General features: G+C 40.0%; 1 protein-coding gene across 3 annotated transcripts in view; it reads right to left on the bottom strand.

Moving 5' to 3' along the window:
- Positions 1-2100: 2100 nt before the first annotated feature.
- Positions 2101-23292, bottom strand: part of gjc1 (gap junction protein gamma 1) — a 35120-nt gene continuing 13928 nt past the window's right edge. For 2 of the 3 annotated variants that reach the window (XM_084408594.1, XM_084408595.1), the window contains one exon: positions 2101-6693. In XM_084408594.1, the coding sequence (XP_084264720.1) occupies positions 5206-6639 (1434 nt within the window). In that variant the 5' untranslated portion in view covers positions 6640-6693 and the 3' untranslated portion in view covers positions 2101-5205. Of the gene's footprint in view, positions 6694-7469; positions 10156-23292 lie in introns of those variants that run through there. The other variant, XM_084408593.1, reaches the window with a different exon arrangement.

Below are 23292 nucleotides of genomic sequence, written 5' to 3'. Positions count from 1 at the left end.
CAAAAATACATTTTCTGGCTTTTCTCAGTCTAGAAAGCTCCAAATTCAAAAATAATTTCACATTTCTTCTACATAAATGACCCATTTTAAATACACATTAATCTTTCCAGAGGTGAAGTACCCCTTTAAGTCCCACTTGAATGCTCCTCGGCGAGAGGTGGTCCTTCTATGTCCAGAATTGATCAAAAACATCTTGGGACAAGGTTTTCACACTGATGGCTGTCATTGTAAGACAGTTAGCAACTCTATTTATTTGTCTGAGTTAGCAACAGTAACTAAAGCCCTATTCGCACTGGATTAATATTATCTGGGGACCTCGTGTGATTTAGAAATTACCCACCCACATCTGAATTCCGTGTGGCGTATTCGCACGGGATAAGCGAAGCCTGTGATTTTACTAGAATTTACTGACTTATCTCCCGGATATCATGTCAATAGGCTATTGCTTGGAAATGTATTGTCGTTATTATAGGTCTAGCTGTATGATATATCATAAACAGAAGAATGTTCCTTACCACATGCTGCTATACATGTCATCAATCTCCATTTAATCATTCTTTTTGTTTTTGCTCTTGTTTTCAGCTTTCTCTTTCTGCAAATTGTATAGTTGTATCGTATCATGGTGTATAGCGATATGACCCAGCACCCAAAATACTAACAAAGCAGTCCGACGCAGCCTCCATTCTTTGCGAAAGATGGATAAAAAAGCGCACAGGAAACAAAAACCTTGAAAAAATGATAAACGACCACGCCAAATCACAGAGATGCCGATTTGCACGGGACTAATATTATCACAGGACCTCGGGTGTTCGACAAAATATGGTAGGTCACTTGCGGGGGAATTTTTACTTTACAAATTACAGACATGGCCGATTCGCACGGGATTAAGATCACAGACAACTTCCGCAATTATTACAAATTACTAGAGGTCACCAGGTAATACTAATCCTGTGCGAATAGGGCATAAGGCGGACGGGGCTTACCGATAGGTCAATTGCGTGGGGTATGCGCATTCTGGTGACATGCCCAGCCCATCTGAGACGAATGAATTTTAGGTGGGAGGACAGTGGTTTACTTTTGGTCACTTTGAACCGATTATAAACCTGAGGCATTTAGTATGGAAGGCACTTAGCCGACTCTCTTGATGCCTGTAGGTATTCCAGCATTCAACGCCATACAACAGGACGCTCAGAAGAGGCATTGTAATTACAAGGAAAGAAGCAACCAGTACATTATCAAAAAGAGTTTAGACATTAGACATTTTTAGGTGAACTTCTTTAGCACAAACACCTTTCAAACGCAGATTTATTAGAGTCAGTTCATTTGGTTTAGTCTTAATTGGCTTCAGTCAAAATATAGTACAAAGTAAACTCCTGCTGACTCTTTCCATTCAGGGGCAGTCTGATCATGACAGTGAGTTGGCCAGTTGAAAGGCTTGTTCTCACTGGAGCTTCTTCTGATAGGACAGCTTGGCAATTTGTGCCTTCTGAAATTCCTCTGCATGTGGTAGGTGTTGACAGATGGGCCCCTATAACTGTACAATCAAACTACAAAGTCCATTCTCTTGAAAAGGTTGGTACTGTTAGTGATCTACATCTGTTTTTGAAGGAAATGAGAGTGGCAAAGTTCAATTTAATGTGATGCTGACTCAAAAGACAATGAACTATATGTTTTCATGAAAACAATCAGTACAACCATAAACTGTTGGCTGCTGATAAATCTCTTGGTTTTCCTTATTTGTTAAATGAATACACGTGAATACACATTATGCACAAAACTAACAAAAATAATCATTAACAAAATGTTTAAAGTGATAGTTCATCTGAAAATGAAAATATTGTTATACTCCCCCTCGTCTTTCCAAACCTGTATGACATTCTTTATTCTGTGGAACACAAAAGAATATTTGAAGCACGTTGTCCATACAATGAAAATCAACGGAGTCCAAAACAACACTTTTTAAACTTTTTGTGTTTCACAGAAGAAAGTCATTTTTGGGCAAACTATCCCTTTAATATTTGGATCTGTGTCCAGACCCCTCAAGACCTCTCACTGCGCAGCGCTGCCATGAATGTCTGTCTATGGAAACTATGGAAAACCTGCTTCTGTACATCTGGTGTGTAAATGTTACTGCAGGGCAAGGGTAAGATCTGTCCAATATGATCTCTCTTCCTGACGCTTGCTCTGTTGTCCGTATTTTCAATTTGCAGTCAATTGGCTGGGGAGTCCCGCGACCCTACAGAGGATAGTGGTTTGTGGAATGGATGGATGGATGGCCAGGGAGTACACTTTTGTTGTTCTAAACGTTCCGCAAGCTGTTCCACACACTCAGGGGATTCCGCTCATGTTGGCCAAGCCAGAGGGTTTTTCTGCATCTGTGTTACACCCTTTTAAGGGAAAGACATTCCCATTGGGAACCTCATTTGACACTACAGTGACCCCATGATCTGTTAATGGTTCACAGGCCAATCTGATGCCTTATGGAATCCATTCTGAGAGAAACCTGCTTTGACAAATACGGAGAAACAGTTGATGTTCTGGAGATGAGTTAGAGCGACAAACGTGGCTCGCCCCCGCACAAATACATCATCTGTCAAAGATAGGGATGAATAATAGGCTGACCCCTTCACGAACCATCAAAAATATTCCATTGACACGGGTGCCTTTAATGCCAAATGCATATTCGCTCTCAGACACGCACACAATTCCCATTCATTTCATTTTATTAACAAAATAGCTCTGAACATGCATTTCAAAATCCAAAGAGAGGGTTTTCAAAAATTGGAAATCGCTGAACAATCCAGCTTGGCACATTAAATGCATTTTTTCTCCCTCATTTTCAAACACAGTGACAACATTTATTGAATCACATACCAGTCAGGACAAACAAAGGTCTTATCAAACACATTACTGGCTTGATGATAACCAGGAAAGGACAATAAATTGAAACGCATGCTTTCACACTCACACATACTCATCAGTAAGAAGAATGCCATCATACTTCATTTCGACCAGCTGAGAAGACTTGCTTTCAAAGCGATGTGTCAAACTCTGAAGTAAAATAGCTTACGACTTCAGTTTCTCTTTCTCAGACAGCTGACAAAAGTACGAGAGAGGTTTTTCTTGAGGATTACCTCGGCTAACTCAAACTCCACACACACTCCCATATTAAAAAAACACAAACGTAAACACACGCAGTGGTGCTCAGATGTGGAACAGAGGGGTCTCTTAAACTCACTCCATCTGGAGCGCTCGGATATACAGCTACTCCAACACGCACCCACACATAAAAGGTCAAAGTAGTTACACTGAAGAATCCTTTTTGTGTAGAGTTTTCCACTGGAAAGAGTGCTGTGGAATTTCTCCTAAAACATTCCTATTTTCCCTCCCATGCAAAATCATATTTGAAGGGATCGAATATGACTATGAAAAAAGGATTCACGGAGCAAACTGGCTTGCTACAAAGTACATACATCAAATTGTTTTGTTTTTGCTACAAGTAAAGGCAACAAAATTATAAAAAAAATCCTACAAAACGTATTTTGTAATAATCAAATCATATGGGCACTGCTGAGTTCCATGTATTAAAAAAGCTAATAAAAAAAGAAACCTAATTGATGTTTAAAAATACAAACAAGTCAAGTCTCGCTTATAGAAACCACACATCTAATGCCACAATCTTCAGCATCAATAAATACTGCTTAAATGCTGATATGTAAAGGGATTATCTTTTATTTTTTTAATTCGTTAATCAAAAATTTCTCACATGCACTCATGCAATCACTCCCCCACCTTCTCATCCTCAGCTACACGCAAGCGCGCACACGCAGGCACACACAATGGTGTTCTATGGCGTGTTTTCCTCAGTCCGCATGACTGCATAGTAGCTTGATGTCTTTATTGTGACAAACAGTATTTGGTCTCCCATGGCAATTGTCACAAATTGAAACATCCCACATAAAGGCAAAAGTCTCGCAAGTTGGAATGTGGCAGTAAGAGAGAAAATGGAAGACTCAACACAGTGTGCATGTGAATGTTTTTGTGTGTATCTTGGATATCTACATTGCACTGTTAAACTCTCAACCTCCATTTGGACCAAGTTAGACCTGCTACTTGGATCTGCTAAGTCTCTTAGAGCCAGAGGATGTTCCCACAAATACATGTTCACTAGAGCAATAGCAACAATACACAGTGAGCTTCTGTCAAGTCAATCTTAATGAAAAATTATTTTCATATGCAACTAAATGTACAGGGTTCCCACACTTTATAACCAATGAATATCCATGATATTTCCCCTTAACTTTTCCATTCAATATTCAATTACTGCATACAGATTTAAATAATAATAATTTTCTATTCCTTTTAAGTTTTAAAAAATAATTTCCATGATTTTTTTTTTTCAGGCCAGGAAATCACACTTTTAAAATAACTTGTTATTTCCAGGTTTTCTAAGACTGTGGGAACCCTGTATATATTTATATGGCTGATAAGAGTAGACTGCAACTGCTTTCTTCACCAGTAGGGGATAGTACAAGAACAGAGTAGGATAAGGATCCATCAACTAAATATCCCAAGTCTTGGTGGCTACAGAGATCTAGAATTTCAAGAACTAAAAGACATTGCACTGATGCTTCTAACACTCATAGCTTTGAGTGTGACCAAAAATTGCACTGAATGTGTTTGTGTGTTTGTTAATGTAGATTACAGTTTATCAGCTTATTTCACAGGACTGTTTTGTTGGGTCTTGAAGACCACAGAGTACCACCACTACATTGGTGCATCATTGCATTGTTATAGCATTGTAAATGTAAAAGTTATTGTTTAACACTGGAAATAAGAAGACAGCTGGCTTGGAATCGGATTGTAGTGTCATCACTCTTCCAAAGGGATCCGATAGGAAGACTTTCTCTCACTGAGTACCTCAATGAATAGTTCCAAACTTTGAAAACGGATGAGTTTTTTTCAGGATTATGAGGGAATGTTCTTAGAGCTTAACATAACCTTGAGAACACAAGATTATTTTAGGAAGATCAAGTTCCTTTAAGGCACTGAAAGCATTTAAAAATATATATACAGCATATTTTCCAATTGCGAATGCGCAGTCTTTGTAATCTGTGGGATACACACAATATTTTATGTCTAGAATGTGTAGAAATGGATAAGAGGTTGCCCACTGAGTGTTATGTTCAGGTGTGCGTGCAAATGTCAGATCCAGACAGATGGTTTGCCTTCTCCTGACTTGCTGCTGCTGCTGCTCCCAGCGCTCCCAGATTTCCCATGCTTGGACCGTTGCTTTCGCTCCTTCTGAGGTACTGTGGTGATGTTACTCTGAGGCTTCTCATCGATGTCATTAGTGTCGTTGAGCTCGTCGTGGTTATTGCTAGCATTGTGCTGCAAGGTATAGGCTTGAATCGCCGCCTCTAACTGTATCACGTCTTTGTTAATGGGTGGCGGCCGCGCCTCACCTGCAGATGGAAAGTTGTCCTCATTGGAGCCGTACTGCTGCTGCTCTTCCTGTGCAATGTTGGCACGGTTCTGCTTGCACGCCATCTTGGCATTGCTCAGGTCTGTGTACGGCATCGTCTCGGGCTTCACCACAATGTTGTAGCCTGGTGGTGCAGAAGGAGTGTTCCAGGAAAAGGGATAACCAACATAGTCCGCTTCTCTAGCACCACCCCCAACCCCACCTCCTGGTTCCCCCTCGCTGAGCGAAGGCCCGCCTACTCCGACGGACACGCCACCCGTCGCAAGCAGGCCAAGCTGGTACTCATCATCAGTGGATGCTGCGTTTCGCTTGTGCAGTACATCGCCGATGGTTCCAACTCCGAGATGAATCATTTCCCACAGGTTTAGCAGCAGGCAAAGGCAGCTGACGCCGTACATGATTCGTAGGAAGATGGTCTTTTCGGTGGGGCGTGAGATGAAGCAGTCCACATGGTGCGGGCAGGGCTTATCAGAGCACACAAAGATCGGTTCCACACGAAAACCGTACAACAGGTACTGTCCCGCCAGAAAGCCAGCCTCCAGTGCGGAACGCGTCAGAAGCTGTAACACATATACTCGCATCAGGCCGTCATCTCGGATACGCCGACGCCCGTCGTGACGCACTTTGGGTTTGGGTCGTGGTGGCACCAAATCCCGACGTGTGTTGCTTATCTCAGGCACTTCGTAAATCATGGGATCGTCTTCACGTTGTTCTTCCCCATCCTCGTGTCCTGGTCGATGCTGCCGTGCCCCAAAGTACATCTTTCTTGGTCTACGCTGGGTGTATCCGCCCCCTGCCGAGTCACCTGCAGCTGGTTCACTGGCCCCTGTGCCACCCCGCAAGTTCTCGTTGTGGGAGATCTTATTGGCAGCGTAGCCCATGTAGAGCAGAGAGGGCATGGCGGACAGGATGATCTGAAAAACCCAGAATCGCACATGCGAGAGTGGTGCGAAAGCATCGTAGCAGACGTTCTCACATCCCGGCTGGCCCGAGTTACAGACAAACTTGCTTTGCTCATCGTAGTAAATGGATTCGCCGCCCACTGCAGTCAGCACAATGCGGAAGACAACTAGCGTAGTGAGCCAGAGTTTCCCCACCGACGTGGAGTGGTGCTGGATCTCCTCCAGCAGACGCGTCAGGAAGCTCCAGCTCATGACGTCTGATGACAACGGGGCAGACAGCGTCCCACACTGCACAGCTCACAGACTCTGTGAACAAACACAGAGAGTTTCAAATATAAGTGCATAATAATGAAAAGTGCTTTTTTTTTTTTTTTTACAACAGAAACCAGACCAAAATGCAAGGTTATTTAACATTATACGAGCTATGAACGCAAAATGATACAACCATTGTCATATTTTATTCATGATATGATGTGACAGTGTTTTGGATATTCAGGTCTTTCATTATTGAAGTAGATATTTGTATTTGCATAATTAGAAATACTGTAAATCAAAGTAAAAAAAATAAAATAACTAAATACAGTCTAAGTTTTAGACTAAGTATAAAGTTTTATGCAAACTTCATTATAATATGTGAAATCGAACAGCACTTATGTCAAGGATGTGGCTATAATTATTTTCATGTTATGGCTGAAAACCCAAAAAAGGCCTTTATTACAATTATACTATTTGTCAAAAAAATGTTTTTAAAGATATTTGTTATATTTAATAGATTATATTTAACAGTGTTATTAAATTATAAGTGTTTTTATAAGTAAATTAATTTCTAGTGAATGTTAGATGAAGGAAAATGTAATCTAAATTAAAAAAAGAGGAAATTAGCACTATTAAATATCCAATAATTTAATCAAAACTGAAAAATCAAAACGACAACAGGCAATAACCAATATTGTACCAATATTCATCCATATATAGTTCATTGTGGATTCTGTTGATATATTGCTTGATAAAAGGTCAACCAAGTGTTAATAGACTCAATGAACGGAACTCTCTTTCACACATACATACGCAGACACAATTACCTTGAGCAGTGAGCCTGAACCACACAAATCTTCCCTGAGGGAGAACAGCTGTGGTGAGCGGGTGAGTGTGTGACCTCTCTGGTTTGTCTCTGCATGTTCTTGTTTTGCTTTTTTTTTTAATGAATGTTTGGATTTCTCCATCCAATAAAGCATATGAGGTACTGATTGTTATGACCATAAAAGGTTGCATCTGAGCAGTCAAACACAAGGGAGACATGTAATATTATAATATCTCATAAAATATCTTAGTATAAATCCAAGTATATAGTATACAGTATATGTTTGAGAAAGAGAAAGAGACAGAGAGAAAAGAGAATAGACTAATTTATTTCTTTTCACAGGTCACTTTGAAAACAGGACCTGACATGGTTCAACAGAACCAGAGGGTCCAGGCCTTTCCTGTTCCTCCTGCCCAGAAGAGGACCTCAGCGGAGGGCATGCGCTGATGTGTACTAGCCCTTCACCTTTAATCTGCATCTCACTATGCTGGTAGAGGCACTAGGGGTAAGGAACATAGACTTAGAATGTGGCTCATATGTAGGCACACAAACAATGAACACACACATACTGAAAACACAAAAGAACACGAGACAGATCCACTGGTCACTCTTAAGCATCTGTCCTTAAATGACTGCTGTTGCTGTAATGCCCCAATCATCTCACCATCACTTATTTGTTTCTCTTTCTCTATTACACACTCTGTCTTTCAAGGTTGAAATAGCCCTCACTCCCAAAGGGAATAAAGGACTTTGTTTTGCACAAACGGCCACACACACGCTCGCTCACACAAAGGCTGTGGCCACAGGGAGTCAACTAACAACAATTAAATAAAATACAATTATTTCCTGTGTCAGTATTAGACATGCTCATACAAAATAAATTGCGACTCAGCATTAGTATTGTGTTATATTTATGTCAAGGGACAAAACATCCTCTATGGTTTCATGCCAAGTTAAAAAATAATTTAATCTGTTTGCCATGCATCTGTTTGTTATGCTAATAAAATTACTTAATGAGAGATAAGAGTTATTTAATTTAAAACAACAACAACAAAACAATTAACAACATCACTGAGATAGGATATCTCATAACTAATAGTTTTGTGATATCCTCCTTTCATAATTTTCCATATACAACATTCAAAAGTTTGGGTCAGTAAGAAATTAACTTAACTTAATTTACTTTTATTCATCAAGGATGCATTAAATCAAAAGTGACAAAGACTTTTGCATCGTAAAAAAAAAAAAAAATGCTGTCACTTTGAACTTTCTATTCATCAAAGAATACTAAAAAAGTATGGCTTCCACAAAAACATTAAGCCGCTAGCTAGCAGAACAACTGTTTTGAACATTGATAATAAGAAATGATTCAGCAAATCAGCTTAGGATGATTTCTGATGGATCGTGTAACACTGAAAACTTGAGTAATGGCTGATGGAAATTCAGCTTTGCTATTAAAAAAATTAATTAGATGTGAAAATATATTACAATAGAAAACAGTCATTTTAATTTGTAATACTATTTTACAAAATGATGGTGAGCATATGAGGCTTGTTTTAAAAACATCTTAAAATTCTTACTCACCCAAAACCTCTGAACAGTACTAGTATATATATTTTTCTAAACCGAGAACACACTCATGCAGCACAACCCAACACATTTTGTCCTGAATGCATTTAGGCATTCCTTCAATAATTGTTGATACTATTCACTGATTAAACCTGAGTCCCCTGCTGCTCTTGTGGGTCTCTATATCCACACACACACACACACACACACACACACACACACACACACACACACACACACACACACACACACACACACACACACACACATACACACACACACACACACACACACACACACACACACACACACACACACACACACACACACACAGTTCTCATGCCCTGCCCCTTGGCAGGGACAGACAGTGTTCAGATTCAGCAAAATGCCCCTGTGCCCATGTCAAAGCCAATCTATACCCTTCATCCATCCATCCACACTCCCCCCGCCTCACAGTCTGCCATCTCATTTATAGGAGTCTGTCCTTTTTTGTCTTATGTACCCCCAGAGCTGCATTACCCCCTTAACAAAAATTAAACCAGAAATGTGCTCCTATTACCTTATAATATAGTGGATATCATTTAGCATTGTATTAGTATTATTGCACATACAGATCATAAAAATAAATGAATGAACAAAAACAAAAAAAAAAACAATTAAATAAATAAAAAAACTATTTTTTTATTTGTTGACACACACAGTCCTAATATTATTTCAAGTTTACTTCTAATAACATTGTTTGATAGGTTTAGCAAAGCAAAATGAATCCCAAACATTAAACCAGAAATATGCTCCTACCTCATAATATAGTGGATATCATTTAGCGTTTTCATTAGTATTTTTACAGGAATAGTTCATTCATTTATTTATTCATTCATAAATATATAAATGTATAAAACTGTAATTTTAATAATATTGTTTTATTAGTTTGTAAAGGCTAAATGAATCCCCTGGTTGGGATTCCCTGGTTCACAGCAGTGGCACATAATAAAACACATGCCATATCTACTGAGAGACACAAGGCAAAAGTCCCATCCTGTTCACAGAAATACTGACTTCAAGTCAAGTCAGGTCAAACAGCACTGATGTATTCGTCTGTTAAGTCACAAGCACACGCCGTGAAAGTTGTACTCACACATACTCGACATTCTGTCTTTCGTGTCTTTCCTTGTCTGCTTTCCCTCTTCTCATTTCTGCATGCTTCTCTTTTGAAGAGCAGTCTTGGAGATCAGAGACAACTGACCTTACAGCAACACAAGAGACCTACACACACATACTGTATGCGTGTACACGAGCATGTGTCGCAATGAAGAATGCGCGAGGGGGAGACTCCCAAAAGTGCACAATAGCCCTTTACCCCAAAAAACTGGGTCAGAGAGGGTTGTGGTTTGAGGGGGGAGTGTTATGGTTTTGATGTGGGAGGCTGGGTGGGTTAATATCCCTGACGGCAGGGGAACAGACAATGATGAGGGGAGAACAAGAGAAGAAAGCCAAAATCAAGGGTGATGTTCAGCCTGTAACAAGAAACCAAGATTGCTGCAACCTCCTTCCTCTACACACACAAACACAAAGACACACTGTAAAAAATGATCGTAATTTTAACGGTAAAAGACTGTAAAAATGCTACAGTGAAAAACTGTTAATTGGTTAACAGAAAGTTTCCGTACTATATACGGTAAATAACTGTGATAGATCTAACGGTACATTTAATGTAATTTTGCTGTAAAATACCGTTAAATTTACGGTTTTTGAAAGTGAAAAAGAACAACTCATTGTATAATTTACAGTGAAAAACCGTAAATTGGCATTCCCACAATTCCCTGTGTGACACTTCACATTTGATGTATTTTTGTTGAAATAACTGTTTCTTAGTTTTTTTTTCTTCTTTTTTTCTAATCAGTTATGTACATTAGGGTTTTATGTTACATTTAATGTTGTTAAATTAATGTTTATTGCATTTTTTAAATTTCATGTGTTACCATGATGGTGTTTAATGTTTGTGTGAATGACACTATGCAGCTTTTATAAATTAGTATTAACTTTCTTGTGGAAGAGCTGCTTGTGATGAGCTTTGATTGATCATGTGACTCTCATCACTGCTGTGATTGGTGGTTATGAGTGTATTACAATGGTACAAAACAGATATTAATAGTTCAATAGGATGGTAAATTCACATTATATCAGATGATAAAATACGGTTTATTACTGTAAATTTTAAGTTAAGTCTGTAAAACCAATAACGTTGCTACTGTATTTTTGAAGGTAAAGTTCTGGCAACCACAGCTGCCGTGTTTTTACCGTAAAAATCACGGTTTAATTTTTACAGTGCATGCACACTTGTCACAGATAAGCGAGTAAGCAATATCTCTCCCATAACCTTATCACCTACCCCCTCTTCTTCCTCTCTAAAACCTCTCTCTCTCTCTCTCTAGCACTTTCACAGCACACTGCTGGAAGGAAGGGAACTTCTTAATGCTTGCTCTTCTATTCATCTGACCATCTTTGGTTATGGCTTAAATTAGAGCTTCCAGCGATCTCCAGCGCTCGCATTCTTATCCAAACCCTGTTTTCCCCCTCGTTCTTATCTCTCCCACTCTCTCTTTATGCGTTTCTCTCACAGTAAAGAGTGAGGCGAGATTACAATCGTAGGATTTCACAGCTACTTCCACAGACAGTTAGTGGGAAAAATCTCATTAAAATTCGACACATTCCCCAAGTGTGATAAGGAAACAATCATTTAATGTGAGTACATTATAGTTTGTAGACAGTGAGGCGTTCCTGCGTTGGAATGTTTAATGAAAACATTTCCCCAGTAATAATGATTTGTTATGGAAGACGTTTGTTGTAGATTTTGGCTCGGGAATCAATGCAAAAGACTTCTCAGACAACATGAAATGTGATTAATTCATGACAGAATCTGATAATGGCCGCACAATAAAGATTTTATATTTTGCTCTATAGACCCTTGTTCTGTGCTTTTAACTTTTTGGATGAATTATCCATTTAAATCACCAACAAGAAGCTCCTAAAAACAAAAAGACTGCAAAAAGACTTTAAATTCATTTGCTAAGATTAAAATTTAAAACAAACATAGAACAGTGTTAAAACAGTGTCTTTTCAGGGATTATATATATATATATTTATATATATATATATATAGGTTCTTCCACAAAACATTCATAGAGCCATCAAAATCTTGTTTTATTGACTGCAAAACGGTGCAAAAGAAGAGAAAAAGAAAAAGAACTAATGAATGGGAAACCAGGAAATTACTGAGTTCTGGATCTCAGATGATTTCTCCAGGGATCCCTAACCAGAACTAACTCAGCCACAGAAAACTAAGTCCTTTCAACGAAACAGACCAAACCATTTTTTAATAACGGGTTTTGCACAATCTCAATTCAAACCTCACTACATAAACATATGAAATCACATTCACCATAAAGCAATAATAAAAATAAACTTAAACACACAAAAATACACTTTATACACAACACATTCAAGTTAACAAACGACCCAAACAAATATTGTCCCAAAACCTACATTTCCCATAATTCCCGGCAAAAGATATAAAAAATATCAGGAAATGCCAAGCCCTTTTAATAACTGGCCTCTGACCCATGCTGCAGTCATGGATCCTGGCGATACAATTAATAAAAAATGTAAACCCATATCTCTGTCTAATTGTTGTTTTATTCAATTACTAGCATTGCACTCTTGAAACACATTATTGGCGCCATCACTCTTTATATTTAATGCGTGCATAAAGAGACAATGTACCACCTCAAATACAAATATTAAAGTAAAATAATATCAAAGAAACAAAATAAATAGAAATTTATATATATAAAAAAACAAACATTAATCCATTAAAAGGAAATGAGAAAGATATATATTTTTTTTATATAAAAAAGTAATTTGTGGTGGAAATTTGACTACGTTTTTGATTCCATAAAAATAACTGGTTCAGAGAGTCATTCATTATGTTCCCTATCAATCGGCACTCTCGAGTACGTCATGACCGACGAATAGGAATCTCGCCAGAGAGCCAATCTACTTCGAGTGTAACTAAACGAGGCAATGAACATTGGCATGCAATGATTTGCAGCAGCTGCTTTGCCTCGCAGAGCGGGTATATAATGAGCAGCAGGTGCATTGCATCTTCAGCTTTTCGATTCAGAGCCGAGCGTTTCATGTATGCTCTGGTCTGCAAGCAGTGTCTTCTGAATGAGCTCTTTAAGGAGAACCTCTCAATTTCATCGGTGTTGGTGTCGTGGCACGGCAGCGGGGTCGATTTCCTCTTTTTTATTATTATTATTTTTGCCTTTCATTGAGCAAAAAAAAAAAAAAAACGGTGCGCTGTTCTGTGCGCTGAAAAGCTTTTTTTATAGCTGGTTTTGTGCGCTGTCTGAGTGCGCTAAAAGGCTGTTATCACAGCTGGTAAGAGTTGTGCCTTCAATGAGAGTGAGTGCAAACTACAGGCTGCAATTCCCTGTCAGTGTTGCCGCTACCTTTCCCCCTGTGTGCTTCAGCACCGATAGAGCGAGACTTCTAAAAGAGCGTACATGGGTGTGAGTTGCGTCTTTCTAAAGATGACATTCCACCCGTGTGTTTCTGGATGCGGTCGTTTCCTGTCCTCAATGGCGGCCACAATCACGGTCTTGCATGCCTGGGCAAACATGTTGAGACTGTGTTTGTGGGTGGTTCATGTTTTCGTACGGGAATGTCAACACGCCGGTCGCGACTCTTCTTTCTCCGGAAAGCTTGAGTCCCCTCTGTTGTTGGCCAGCCGCCGCTTGTGTGTAAAAGTACAGCTGCAGGTCTGCTCAAAACTCTGGGAGACCATGAAGATCAGAGAGAGCCCCCACCGGGCAAAACCCAGACGGGTCTCTCGCTCCTCAGCGTGTCGCTCTAGGTGTGCGGTCCCCTTGCCTATTCTCTGTTGCAGCGCCCTCCCTGGTGACCACCAGGAGAGATCTACTTTGGTAGAGTGGTGAGGGCTTCTCCTTAAGGGAACCAACCCCCTAGGGCCCCTCCGCCTCTAGCGCATCACAAGCTGTGCAGCTTCTGGATGGGATTGATGGTCTTTAAAAAAAAATATATATATATATGGGGGAACCTAGCGTTTCATTCAGGGCTCCAGCTGAGGATCAGATGTCGAATGCTGCATCGGAGAGAGGGCTGTTATGCTCTGGAAATGAGGGTGATGCTGAGCTTCCCACTGCAATGGTGTGTGCTTATGCTGACTCAGATTCAGAGTTGACAGCCATGCTTATCCGGGTCTTTTCGCGGATGTGCATTGAAAAACTGGGCAGTATGGTGCTATATTGGTGCCAAAAATATGGAATGCGAAAAGTGCTAAAATCTGCAGTTTTCCTCTCTCATTAACCTCAATGGTGGGGTGGCTGTGCGCAGACCACCTCCACCCTGCATTTGAGGCTAAGGCACTCTTAATGTACAAGGGTAGTTCTGAGCCGGGGTTGAGATACGCATGTGGACTAACCGTGATCAAGGTCACTGCGCAGACCCTCGGCCAGACGATGTCCACATTGCTAGTCCAGAAGCAACCCTGGCTTACCTTGCAGAGGTCCAAGAGGTTATCAAAGTACGATTTCTCGACACTCCCATTTCACATGTGGCCTTTTCGGCGACAATGTCGAGGACTGAGCCCAGCAGTTCTCCGCAGTCAGTAGCAGACCTAGGAGCTTCCCCCGACGTGCCATCAGAGTCCCTCGTGGGCTACTCAGTCTACTCGTCACCTAGGGTGTCGTCCCCTGCAAAAAAAAAAAAAAGTTTTCCGGGCGACCCGGAGATGGGTGGAGCTGCTCTCCTCCGGTGGAGGGCCAGGTAGCGAAACTTTTGAGTTAAAATTCTGTTCCGCCACTTGAGTCACAGTGGTACCCAAAAAAGAGAGCAGTTCCTCTATCTCTGGGTCCGAAGAGGGCCCGGAGAGCAGTGGGAGGAGAGAATCCTCACCACTCTCATCCGCCAGCGGCCAGCAGCGTGCAGTTCAAGAACGCAACCAAGCCTTCTCCTGTGCCACCTGCCCTGTGGAACCAGGTAAGTGTTGCACAGCACACTCAGACCCCGCTACGGGCCACCTCACAAAGAGATTCCACCTTGCTGCCCCACTGCGGGTGCGCCTGCTGTCCCTTTGGTCCCGCTTGTATGGTCTCTGCGAGCATGGCTAGCGCTCCCCAGTCCGTCTTGCGACCTTCAGGCTCGGCTATGCAAATCAGTTCGCCCGGCGTCCCCCCAAGTTTCGGGCCATCCACTCCACTTCAGTGAGAGCAGCCGATGCCCACGTCTTGCGAGCGGAGATCGCAGTCCTACTGGCGAAGGACACAGTAGAACCGGTCCCTCCAGCTGATATGAAGTTAGGAGTTTACAGCCCCTACTTCATTGTACCCAAGAAAAGTGGTGGGTTACGACCGATATTGGACCTGCGAGTCTCCACAAGCTACCGTTCAATGTGGAGAGCGGGGACATTGCAAAGACAACAACTAGCAATGACAGCAAGAAATTTTTAGTGCATCACTTTCCTTTTTCCATCACTTTCCACTTTCCATCACGTTCCTCCCTAAAAGCCTAAACTTAACGTCCAAATCAGCTACAGTTGTGGTCAGAATTAATGGCAACCCTGGTAAATATGATCAAACATGGCTGTAAAAAAAAAATCTGCATGGTTTATCCTTTTGATCTTTCATTCAAAAAATTTGCAAAAATCTAACCTTTCATTGAAGTAAAATAATTGAAAGCACGGGGGGAATCACATTATTAAATAAATGTTTTTTCTCCAAAACACGCTGGCCAAAAATATTTGCACCCTTTTATTAAATACTTTTTGCAATCTCCTTTTGCCAAGATAACAGCTCTAAGTTTTCTCCTGTAATGCCTAATGAGCATGGAGAACACCTGACAAGAGATCAGAGACCATTCCTCCATACAGAATTTTTCCAGATCCTTCAGATTCCCAGGTCCATGTTGGTGCTTCTTCTCTTCAGTTCACTCCACTCATCAGGTCAGGAAACGGTCAAGGCAGAAGCTTCATTTTGTGCTCCGTAACACATTTTTGTGTTGATTTTGATGTTTGTTTTGGATCGTTGTCCTGATGGAAGATCCAACAATGGCCCATTATAAGATTTCTAGCAGAGGCCGTAAAGTTTAGAATTTTTATCTATTGGTATTTGCTAGAATCCATGATACAAATTCTCTGAAGATTCTCTGAACAAAAAGTCCAGGACCTCCAGTTCTTTAGCTATTTTCTTACAGACACTTTCTATTTTGTGATGCTCAACAATCTTTTGATGCACATCAGAACTACACTCACCTAAAGGATTATTAGGAACACCATACTAATACTGTGTTTGACCCCCTTTCGCCTTCAGAACTGCCTTAATTCTACGTGGCATTGATTCAACAAGGTGCTGAAAGCATTCTTTAGAAATGTTGGCCCATATTGATAGGATAGCATCTTGCAGTTGATGGAGATTTGTGGGATGCACATCCAGGGCACGAAGCTCCCGTTCCACCACATCCCAAAGATGCTCTATTGGGTTGAGATCTGGTGACTGTGGGGGCCATTTTAGTACAGTGAACTCATTGTCATGTTCAAGAAACCAATTTGAAATGATTTGAGCTTTGTGACATGGTGCATTATCCTGCTGGAAGTAGCCATCAGAGGATGGGTACATGGTGGTCATAAAGGGATGGACATGGTCAGAAACAATGCTCAGGTAGGCCGTGGCATTTAAACGATGCCCAATTGGCACTAAGGGGCCTAAAGTGTGCCAAGAAAACATCCCCCACACCATTACACCACCACCACCAGCCTGCACAGTGGTAACAAGGCATGATGGATCCATGTTCTCATTCTGTTTACTCCAAATTCTGACTCTACCATCTGAATGTCTAAACAGAAATCGAGACTCATCAGACCAGGCAACATTTTTCCAGTCTTCAACTGTCCAATTTTGGTGAGCTTGTGCAAATTGTAGCCTCTTTTTCCTATTTGTAGTGGAGATGAGTGGTACCCGGTGGGGTCTTCTGCTGTAGTAGCCCATCCGCCTCAAGGTTGTGCGTGTTGTGGCTTCACAAATGCTTTGCTGCATACCTCGGTTGTAACGAGTGGTTATTTCAGTCAAAGTTGCTCTTTTATCAGCTTGAATCAGTCGGCCCATTCTCCTCTGACCTCTAGTATCAACAAGGCATTTTCGCCCACAGGACTGCCGCATACTGGATGTTTTTCCCTTTTCACACCATTCTTTGTAAACCCTAGAAATGGTTGTGCATGAAAATGTAAGCTTAGCGTTAAGTTCTGCCAGGAAGACTCAATCAGCGCGTCATGAATTAACTCACTTCTAACCAATCATGTGTTAACACTCTCAGTATAAAAGAATGGTACTTACATTCGTCTGAGTTCGCAGATACTGACGGCGCCAATTACCTCCATCCTCCCCAACCACCTCCAAGATGGTCCTTTCCCTCCATCCTCCCCACCACCACCAGGATGGTCCCTTCCTTTACCTCCAGGGGGTCGGCTGCGCCCCTACCTTCATCTTCAGGCGGGATTCGCAGATTCCGTTACCCTCGCATTGCTTGCTCAGGACGGGGCCTACGCCAAAGACTTATAAAATGTATGCTTGCTGAGCTATTAATAAATTTACTCTTGTTATATCATTTTATCTCCCGAGTCTTTCTGGTAGAAATCCCAGTAACTGAGCAGATTGTGAAATACTCAGACCGGCCCGTCTGGCACCAACAACCATGCCACGCTCAAAATTGCTTAAATCACCTTTTTTTCCCATTCTGACATTCAGTTTGGAGTTCAGGAGATTGTCTTGACCAGGACCACACCCCTAAATGCATTGAAGCAACTGCCATGTGATTGGTTGATTAGATAATTGCATTAATGAGAAATTGAACAGGTGTTCCTAATAATCCTTTAGGTGAGTGTATATTCTTTGGTTTTACTCATTGTGATGGATGATTAAGGGAATTTGGCCTTTGTGTTTCTTCATATTTAAACTCCTGTGAAACAAGAATTCATAGCTAGACAATTTCATGTTCCTTGTCACCCTGGTGTGCTAAAAAAAAGGTAAATATTAATGGGAATATACTTCAGAGATATTTTACTCGTAAAAAATTCTAGGGGTGTCAATAATTGTGGCCAACGTGTTTTGGAGAAAAACATTTATTTCATAATGTGATTCCCCCCCACTTTCAATTATTTTACTTAAATGAAATGGACTTTTTTGAATAAAAGATAAAAAAAAATGTACAGCCATTTTTTATCATATTTACCAGGGGTGCCATTAATTCTGACCACAACTGTAGAACAGTGATTGTCGTAAAATGCAGTCTACTGTTGATAAACTGCAGTACCTGCTTGATAATAAAAAGAGTTCTTAAAACTGCATCAAACCATGAAAGAGATACTGTTCCCCAAGTGCCGTTCTGTGTGAGCGGTCCGAGGCGGAGTGGAACACGGACAAGCAAAGTGTTCTTTGAGCTTCGCGCCTAAACGGTCAAATACACACAGAAATATTTGAAAATGCCCAGCTTGGTTATGTCTGAAGTGAACATAAACACTCTGGAAATAAGTTGCATGTGTAAACATTATATTGTATCCGTGTATTATGTCTTAAAGTGACAGCAGCCTAAATCTATGTATAAATATAGATTAATCTATATTTAATTTATAGAGTGAAGACTATGCAGTTAGGGCTGGGTATCGAGTTTGATTCTTTTTAGGCACTGATCGAATTGCCTCGATACCATAGAGTATCAAAAATGTCTTGTCGTTCGGTACCAAATCTCGTTAACGTCAATGAGCCAATAAGCATGCTGCATGATTGGCTGTGGCAAGGCATCAAGGAAAAACACTAGTTTATGCCAGTTACGCCCAGAGATGTGGCTCACACGTGAGGCTGTAGTCTGTAAGCGTCCCAACCCCTATAGATGTAAAAGTGTTGCTACATTTCAGCAGGCTCGATGCCAACAGCGTGCAATGCAATATCTGCGACAAGATCATTGCTGCCAAGACACGACAAATCTGATGAAGCACTTGACAGTGCACAGAATAAACTTAAGAGCAGAAAGTTGCTCCGTCTTCGACTGCAAGAAGAACTGGAGCGCGTCACATAAATTAACTTGGCGTAGAACTACTTGCCTCACAGACAAGACAGGCCTATAGAAAGCTTGAAAGCTCTGAAATGACTTTTAAACTAACCAATTCGAATCGAAAACAAATACTCTCTGATTATGTAATACAAATTAAATGTTAATTTCTCTCTATAGGCGCGTGTGCGTTCATTAGACTGCAGAGATGATGAGTCAGCATCGTCAACATCTTTGCACCCAACACTGACTCAGAAAACACTAGTTTATTAATAAACAATCAAAATGTCTCCTTGCTATTTTTTCCCCACACATTCATAATCAGGTTACTTTTGCAAGTGCTTTGCGGCAAGCTTTATGCGTGTGCTTGAGCGCGAGGCATATAGTCCGCCCCCCCAAGTGTCATTGAGTCTGTAAAAAAGTCAACAAACTGAAAAAATAAAACCACAGTTTTTTTGATGTAATGTATAATGTAATCTTGTTAAAACGTATTTCATAAATGGTTTCGAAAAAAGTATCATTCAGGAACCGGTATCGAAATCAAGGTATCGTATCGGTCTCGATATCGATTTTTTTTTTTACAATACCCAGCCCTATATGCACTGATTTTACATTTGATTACTTAATGTTGATAAAGAAGACTTCACTGTTTTTTATTTTTACTATTTATTTCACAGGAATGCTATGTTGCACATGTTTTTTATACTTAAAGTTCATTGTTGTTAAGAGTATCTAAATAAGCCCAGGGGGTCTATTTGAAGCCTTCTTTTATCATGTAGTATTATTTATTTTGGTGATCGTATCGGTGATCAGTATAGGCCAATTCTACACAAAGGAAATACTTTGTATATGATTCCGTATGTATAGAGGGGAGGTGTACTGGAGTGTAAACATAATGTGTTGGAGCACAGCTTGAGGCGTTTGTAAGCGTCATGAATACACAGTTACTCACACATAAACCCTGCTAAATACATAACTAAGAGAGAGAGAGAGAAAGGTTGTCATACCTCCACCTCCCCAGGCATCCCAGCACCCGCCTGTGTACCTAACACTTTTTAATTAGTGGTGGGAGGGCAGATATTTAATTAGTGTTAAGAAGGCAGACAGCGCTGTGAAGAACAAATTGGGAGGTGTGTAGGATTAAAATTTTTGCTGTTACGATATGAGATAAATGCGGCATCTATTTTGGGATTATAGTTTTTCATGGAAGTATTCTGAAGGAAAGCCTTATATACTTCCTACAGAGGCAAAACATGAATAAAATGTAAAAAAAAACTTTTACATCTTAACGTTGTGTCATACCTTCAATGTAAAACTCATCTTGGGGTGGTTGCGGTGAGTTTTACACAAATTTTCCCACAAATTTTGCACAAACAGCAAATATTTACAAACATTTGGTGTGCTTGCTTGCTAGCGTGGTATGTTTATTAAGGGACATAAAAACTAGCTGGAGTTTATTGCTGGAGTTCATTACAATGCACTACCTATTATGTCTATAATCCCTGATAAAACCAACAGCACACAGCCCTTAATCAAACTTTAGCGGTTAATTATAGGCCATCAGTGTATTAAATCATCACATATTAATTGAATGATTAAAACATTCAAGTTTAGTAACAAGGTGCAAAAACACACTACAGACTTTCTCTTTTATATCTGCAAGAGGCGATTCATCTTTCCATTATTTATTTTATATTCCTTTTTTGAGGCATTAACAAGGGCTCTTTGATTCTTCCCACTAACTCAAATTTTTTCAATGCATTCACAAAAAAAAAAATCCCATTCATTTGTTCAAGGGCCCACATTGTTATGTTGAGTTGCATTCACAAATGATTAAGCCCAAAGATTTAAAAACTTTGAATTTCAAGACTCTTTTAGAAATTGTAGTCCGGGACTTGATTTTGTTGCGGTTTACTATTGCTGTGAACTCACGTGAGTGACAGGTTGTACCGCCCTCACACTGGTGAACATGTCAGAAAAGTGAAGAGATGTCATTATAGAAATGGAACTTATTTTGATTAAAGATGACAGATTACAAAGATTTGCACGGATAAATCATTGACTAAGTATATCAGGGCCTTAACTCGAGAGTAAACACACAGACACATTCTCTCTAGCTCCCTTTCTTGGTCTCTCTCTAACACACAGTTGCAAGCAGTAATCTTTGTCATATACCACAGTCATCTTTAAACCTTTAGAAACTCATCAAAAAATGACTCTAAAAAGCCAAAGATGCCATGCCATCTCAACATTTATTTATGAGTTCAAAAGAAGTAAATGGTAAAAAAGTCAATTTGTTCCAGAAACATTTTTGTTATACTGGTCTCTTCACATCCTGATCGCAATCACAAAGTTAAGAGGTCTAAATGTATTTATATCTATATATATCGTCTGTGGAAGGTGTAGAACCATAAAATGTTCGTCCAATCATTGCATTCGTTCTGAATGCAATGTACAATGTCCTACCTGCCAGTCAACAAATTAATTTTCATACCTCCGCACACCCTGCTCGCACAGACATCTCACGTCGCCATCGCGTTTCATGCTATGCAGTATTAGAGAGACGTCAGTCACCGAACACTGCAACCAATCAGGTTCCTCCTGAACCAGTCAGATTCCTCCTGAACGCAGTTCACTACTGTAATTTGGAAGAGATGGAAACCCATGACGTTATACTGTACCTGAAGCGGTTCGTGATTTTTATGCGTTTCTATTAGGGCCGTGACATTAACGCGTTAATTTCGATTAATTAATCTGAGACAAAATAACGCGTTAAAAAAAAAATAACGCAGATTAATCCATTCCGTATTGACCTTTGAACCTGGAGCCGTTCTAGCCACAATTCGACTGTAAAATGAAGGAGGGAGACGAGAACGCGCTGGCACTGCCTGGATCATTGATTGGAACATTTACTTATAAAAAACAGCCGGCATTTCAACGTTGATTCACCGGTGAACGTAAGGGACCAAGGTCGAATCAATGTTGGATTATGTTTCGATTGTGCAAAACGAATCAACGTTGAAATCGTGACGTTGTTTCATTGTTGATTTCTTGACGTTGTTTCACCGTCTCTTCTTTCAATATGGGTGGGTGAATAAAGATTGTGTGTCGACGTTGTTGAACCAATGATGAATTATGCTTCGGTTTTGCAAATTGAATCAACGTTGATATCGTGACGTTGTTTCACCGTATTACCTGGCTTTCATCATGGGATAATGAGTCATGACAATGCTGACTGAATTTGTGATTAACTGTACACTAAAATATTGTTAACTGTCAAATTACTTGCAGCAATGGCTTAATTAAACACATTTAATAAAAATATAACACATGCTCAAGATTGTCAAACAAGTTTTATTCTGAAAAAACAAAAGTCTAAAAATACTTTCTAAAACAGATGAAAAACATCTCAAACTTTAAATTTCAGCATTTTCGAAGTAATGTTAAAAACCTGTAAAGCAGTGTAAATAATGTTTATAATTTAATGTTTAATATCAAATATGAAAATTGCCTTCCCTACCAATATGAAATGTGGTGAGATATTAGGTACATGTTGACTATAGCAGGAAGAAGATTAATCAAAACACCTTCAGGAGAAAAATAGCTGTTGATTACTAGGGCTGCACGATACTGGGAAAATATGCGATATTGTTGTTGAGTATTGCGATAACGATATTTCTTGCGATATAACATTTCCCTAGAGAAATGTTATTTTTATTACGTTTTTTTTTATTATCATTTATATATGTAATGATCATACTAAAATAAACAGGTAGGCTAATAGATATTCGTCTGATCTTCAGAAGAATATCTCAGTTTTTTCATAAGGAGTTAACGTTACACATGCAACACTTTGATTAATGGTTGTCTGTGAGACTCTGTTATTGTTACTTGGCACTTCGTTAGCAGTTTTGGTAGATTTGGGCTTACACTTTTTGAAGTCTTCATATAGCTCCCTGAGATTGCGTTCCAGATGACTGTGGAGATTAGTTTCCTCTCGACGTGGCCAAAAAATTTCGGCACAACTTAGTGACACTGTCACTTATGTTCACATATCGCGTTTTTTGCGCGTGCAAATTCGTTATTTCAAATGCAGGCGCGCGGCAAGCACGCTCAAAATGGAAGCACATTTTTCC

This window comes from Rutilus rutilus (assembly GCF_951802725.1).
Source record: "Rutilus rutilus genome assembly, chromosome: 1".
NCBI lineage: Eukaryota > Metazoa > Chordata > Actinopteri > Cypriniformes > Leuciscidae > Rutilus > Rutilus rutilus.
The sequence above is the reverse complement of the archived record's forward strand: the minus strand, read 5'-3'. Positions and strand labels throughout refer to the sequence as shown.